This window comes from Chiloscyllium punctatum, chromosome 11 (assembly GCF_047496795.1).
Source record: "Chiloscyllium punctatum isolate Juve2018m chromosome 11, sChiPun1.3, whole genome shotgun sequence".
Taxonomy (NCBI): Eukaryota; Metazoa; Chordata; class Chondrichthyes; order Orectolobiformes; family Hemiscylliidae; genus Chiloscyllium; species Chiloscyllium punctatum.
In genome coordinates this window covers 5960868-5966867 of record NC_092749.1, presented here as the reverse complement: position 1 = coordinate 5966867, position 6000 = coordinate 5960868, and the positions used below count along the sequence as shown (strand labels likewise).

General features: G+C 44.1%; 1 protein-coding gene across 1 annotated transcript in view; it reads left to right on the top strand.

Annotated features, from left to right (window-relative positions):
- Positions 1 to 2032: 2032 nt before the first annotated feature.
- Positions 2033 to 6000, top strand: part of LOC140482695 (immunoglobulin superfamily member 2-like) — a 77367-nt gene continuing 73399 nt past the window's right edge. Inside the window, exon 1 of the mRNA XM_072580218.1 lies at positions 2033 to 2151. Coding sequence (XP_072436319.1) covers positions 2100 to 2151 — 52 coding nt within the window. The 5' untranslated portion in view covers positions 2033 to 2099. The remainder of the gene's footprint in view (positions 2152 to 6000) is intronic.

The window sequence follows — 6000 nt, the reverse complement described above, 5'->3', positions numbered from 1 at the left end:
TGAGGGACAAGTCCATACATCCCTGAAGGTGTCAGCACAGGTAGACAGGAAGGGGAAGAAGGCATATGGGATGTTTACCTTCATTAGCCAGGGTGTAGAATATAGGAACAGGGAATACTTATGGAACTTTATAAAACATTGGTTCACCCACAGATAGAACATTGTGCACAGTTCTGGTCACCATGCTATCAGAAGGTTATGATTGCACTGAAGAGGGTGCTGAGGAGATTCACCAGGACGATGCCTTGGATGCAAAGTCTCAGTTATGAGGAGACACGAGATAGACTGGGTTTACTTTCCCTGGAACAGAGGGGGTGAGGGGGATCTGATTGAGGTCTACAGTATTATGAGATGTATAGACTGAGTGGATTGTGAAAGTCTTTTCTCCATGGCAGATGTGTTTAAGACCACAGGGTTTGAGGTGAGGAGTAAGTGGTTTAGAGGGAAACCTTTCTCCCTCAGAGGGTAGTAGAAATATGGAAGTTGCTGCCTGAGATGAGATGGAGGAAGGTACTCTCATCACATTGAAGAAGCTGCTTGATGGGGCTTTAAATGCCAGGGCACAGTTGGCGATGGACCAGTTGAAGGTAAATGGGATTTGTGTAGTTTGTTGGTCAGCATAGACATGATGGGCTGAAGGGCCTGTTTCTATGCTCTATGACTTAGTGACTTAGTGACTCATAGTTCTTCATCCAATTTTTGTATCTGCTGGGAGCTTGGAAGAGTGCGGGGTGAGTTAATTGAAGCATGACAATCCTGAGGGGAGTTTATCGGGTGGATGTAGGAAGGATGTTTCCTCTTGTTGTAGGAGAATCTAGAACGAGGGGACAGAATTTAAAAATAAGGGAGTGCATGTTTATGACAGAGGTGAGGAAAAAAAAACAGTCTCACAGAGAGTCAAACATTTTTAGAACTCTTTCTGCAAAAGGTGATGGAAGCAAAGTTCTTGGATATTTTTAAAACAGAGATGAATTAATGTTTCTTAAACAAGTGCTTAAACAGTTATCACGGATGGGTGGGACTGTGGAGAATCCATGATCTGTGTGGTATGACAGAACAGGCTCAAGGGGCTGAATGGCCTACTCCTGATCTTAATCCGTACTGTCCTTTGGATATTTGTACATTAGCAGGTGCTTAGGGATTGGAGGGCTGAATCCTTGTCAGACATCTTTCCAAAAACAGTCGTTGGAAGATGGAGGATTGGGTTAGGGGAGAAGGCTTTGTAACATTCACTGTGAGAGAGCAGACTGCTGCACTGGCAGGGATCTACAGACTTTTTGTTGATTCATTCATGGGATGAGGACATCACTGGCAAGGCCAGTATTTATTGTCCATCCCTAAGAGTTAACCACATTATTGTGGGTCTGGAGTCACATATAGACCAAAACAGGTAAGGATGGTAGTTTCCTCCCCTGAAGGACATTAGTGAACTGGATGGGTTTTTCCCCAACAATTGACAATTCATCATCATTATTAGACTCTTAATTCCAGATTTTTGTTGAATTCAAATTCAAACACTTGCCAAAGTAGGATTCGAACCTGGGTCCCCAGAACATGACCTGGCTATCTGGATTAACAGTCCAGCGATAATACCATGAGGCCATCACCACCCCTGCCCATACAGGAGTGTGTTCTGCCCACCCAGTTAACCCATACTCACCTGACCCAGGTGGAACAACCTCTCCTTCTCATTTACCTTTGATATATGTTTGAGCTGTTACTTTCTCACAGACTAATAAACAACTTTCTAATCATTTATAACCTGGATCCCTCTTTGTGTAATCTGTCAGAGCCCAGACTAAAGCTAACACAGAGCCTACGGATTTTGACAATAGCGTGGGTCCCTGAATTCAAATGAAAGGCATTTGGGTATGATCAGTACAAATTCATTTCATTGCTTTGACACTGATTGGTGACTTGTTTTCTGAGGACAGTCCCAATTACTCATGCGTTCCTCTTTTCGCGGTTTGTGTTCAAGCTGTGACAACTGAGTAGGGAAGTAGAGTCAAATTCAGCCACCTCTGCAATATCTGCAGTGTCACAGCATTCTGCTTGTGAAACAGTTAGACTTTAGAATTTGAAACATAGCTTCGCTTGAAATGTTTGGCTGGACGTTCTCAACCCTGACTCTGATCCTTTGTATCGTAGGGGGTAAGTAAATGTCCAGGACGGGTTTTTTGTTTTTATTATGTTTTGGAGATTGATTCACGGGTCAGACAGAAGTGTATGAGTTGGGCATTTTGTCATCACTTTTCTTTTGTTCTCGAACTGAAATTTCAGTTTCTATGATTCAATGGGTAAGTACAGTGTGAGATTTGACACTGAGCAACACAGGTCAGTCATTAGCATGTGGGAGAATATCTCTGAGGTCAAGATAATATTAATACAGTAGAACAAAGAAAGAACGAAGAACATTACAACACAGGAACAGGCCCTTCAGCCCTTCAAGCCTGGGAAAAGGCTTCTTGCTATCCATGCTGTCTATACCTCTCATGATTTTGTAGACCTCAATCAAGTCCCCTTTCAACCTCTGTCTTTCTAATGAAAGTGATCCTAATTTACTCAACTAGCGCACTCCATACCAGGCAACATCCTAGTTAAACTGCTCTGTACCTTCTCAAAGCATCCACATCCTTTTGTAATGTGGCAACCAAAACTGTACATAGTATTCCAAATGTGGCTGAACCAAAGTCTTATACAACTGTATCTCTTGTACTCAATACCGTGTCCAATGAAAGAAAGCATGCCATATGTCTTCTTGACAACTCTACTGACCTGCGTTGCCACCTTCAGGGAACAATGGACCTGAACACCCAGATCTCACTGTACATCAATTTTCCCCAGGGCATTTTCAATTTACCATGTAGTTCGCTCTTGAACTGAATCTTCCAAAATGCATTACCTCGTATTTGCCCAGATTTCACAAGAAACAGAGACAGTGTAAAGAAAAGATAAAAAAGCAAGAAAGAGATGAGACGGTGCCAGATGATGGTGAATCTCATTGCTATCGAGGGGAAAATAGGGTTAAAAGACAGATCAGCCATGATCAAATGGCAGATAAAACTTGATGGGCCAAAGGAATGAATTCTGCTTCTGTATCTTTGGCTCTTATGGATTCACAGTAAGTATGAAGATGAATGCCAAATAAAAGGCTTGTGTACAATATAAAAACTTTCTTTTAATTATGTTAAGAGAAAATAAGTTACTTAGTTGGATGAATGGACCCAAGAAGGACAGATTTAGGCGATGGTGAATAAAGAGGAAATACCTTACAGGCCATTCAAGACAAAAAAATTGGACTTATTAAATTTTAAGAAATGAAGTAAGCTTTGGGATTGGAGATAAATAAATCTGCAGGGATTTCTGGTGATTTCTATGTCAGGATATTAATAAGACAGAAGAAGAAATTATGATGATGGTCACATCATATTTGAAAGTTTGTAGAACAGGGGATTATGTTATTGAAATCAAAAGCCACATATGTCACTTTATGTTTGAAGAAAGGAATGAGGTAGTCAACATGTATTTACGTGTGTATGTGTGTGTGTGTGTGTGTGGGTGGGTGTGTGGGTGTGTGTGAGTGTGTGTGTGAGTGTGTGTGGGTGTGTGTGTGTCTGTGTGTGTGGGTGTGGGTGTGAGTGTGAGTGTGTGTCTGTGTGTATATGTGTCTGTGTGAGTGTGTGTGTGAGTGTGTGTGGGTGTGTGTGTGTCTGTGTGTGTGTGTGGGTGTGGGTGTGAGTGTGAGTGTGTGTCTGTGTGTATATGTGTCTGTGTGTGTGTGAGTGTGTGAGTGTGTGTGGGTATGTGGGTGTGTGTATGTCTGTGTGTGTGGGTGTGGGTGTGAGTGTGGGTGTGTATGTGTGTGAGTGTGTGTGTGTGTGTGTGTGTGGGTTTGAGTGTGTGTGAGTGCATGAGAGTGTGAGGGTGTGTGAGTGTGTGTCTGTGTGTGTGTGTGAGTGTGAGTGTGCATGTGTGTGTGTCTGGGTTTGAGTGTGTATGTGAGTGTGTGAGAGTGTGAGAGTGTGAGTGTGTGTGTGTGTGGTGGTGTGTGTGTGTGTTTGTGTGTGTGTGTGTGCCTGGTGTTGTTTTGAGGCAATGTACCAGAATATAGGATGATAGCTAATAGAAGCAGGAGGAGGAAGACATTCAGCCTATCAAGTCTCTCTACCTTTCAATGAGATCTTAATTGATGAATTATGAATTGGATGTGAATATAAGAGGTATTGTTTGTAAATTAATCGCAGAGACGTTTCCCTCCATGGCTCCCTCGTTAGGTCCACATATTCCACCAATGCACCCTCCCCTCCTAGCACCTTCCCTTGCCACCACAAGAGGTGTAAAACCTGTGCACACACTCCCCCCTCACCTCCGCCCAAGGGCCCACAACATCTTTTCACATCCAGCAGAGATTCTCCTGCACATCCACTCACATCATCTACTGTGCTCGTTGCTCTCAAAGTGGTCTCCTCTACATTGAGGAGACAGAACGCCAACTTGTGGAACTGTTTGGGAACATCTCTGGTACAGATGCACCCAACAACCCCACTGCCCTGTGGCCAACTGCTTCAACTCCCCCTCCCACTCCACCGAGGACATGCAAGTCCTGGGCTTTCTCCATTGCCAAATTCAAGCCGCCTGACACCTGAAGGAAGAACACCTCATTTTCTGCCTTGGGACCCTTCAACATTGACTTTATTAGTTTCCATTTTCGGGAGCAGCGAGGCGAGGGAGAGAGAGAGTACCAGGAGTTGCTGGGAAGGTAAATTTCCCACTTCAAAGGGACTTACCCCGAGGGACAGGCCTCCATTTGCGGCAGTGAGGAGCTGAATAGGAGCGGTCGAATTGTGCACTGGGAAGCTGAGTAAACTGATATATTTGGGCAGTGGCTAAACCTGAGATACTCTAGGTGTAGTGTCTCCTACCTGACCTCCTCCTCTTACCAAAAAGATGACTCTGTGGTGAGTTGATAAGGGAAGGATTCTGCATTTCATTTTTAAAATTTTATTGTGTGGTTTCTAAAAATGTTTTTTTTCTTTTTTGTTTATCTAAATTAAGATTAAGTTAGGTTTAAGATTAAAAATAGCAGGAAATCTCAGACCGGTATTATGCTCCTCTTGCTCAATGTGGGAGCTCAGGGATGCAGCCGATGTCCCTGGCTCCTTCATGTGCAGGAAGTGTGTCCAGCTGCAGCTCTTGTTAGACCATATTATGGCTCTGGAGCTGTAGATGAACTCACTCTGGAGCATACGTGATACTGAGTGGGTCATGGATAGCATGTTTAGCAAATTGGTCACACCACAGATTAGGATTGCAAAGGGGGAAAGGGAATGGGTGACCAAAAAGCAGAGAAAGAGCAGGAAGGCAGTACAGGTGTCCCTGTGGTCATCCTCTTCCAAAACAGGTACACTGTTTTGGATACTGGTGGGGGAGATGGCTCACCAGGGGAAGGCAGCAGTAGCCAGGTTCATGGCATTGTGGCTGGCTCTGCTGCAGAGACAGGCAGAAAAAGAATGGAAGGGCAATTGTCACAGGGGATTCACTTGTCAGAGTAGATAGGGGGGTTCTATGGTCAAAAACAAGACTCCTGCATGGCATATTGCCTCCCAGGTACACGGGTCAGGGATGTGTTGGATCGGCTGCAGAAAATTCTCAAGGAGAAGGGTGAACAGCCAGTTGTCATGGTGCATATAGGCACAAACGATATAGGCAGAAAACAGGATGAGGTCCGACAAGCAGAATTTAGGGAGTTAGGAGTCAAGTTAAAACATAGGACCTCAGATGTAGTAATCTCAAAATTGCTACTAGTGCCATGCACTAGTCAGAGTAGGAACGATAGAATGGAGGCTGAATGCATGGCTTGAGAAGTGGTGCAGGAGGGAGGGGTTCAGATTTTTCGGACATTGGGACCAGTTCTGGGAGAGTGGGACTATTACAAATTGGACAGTCTACGCCTGGGCCAGACTGGACCCAATGTCCTAGGATGTGCTTTTGCTCATGCTG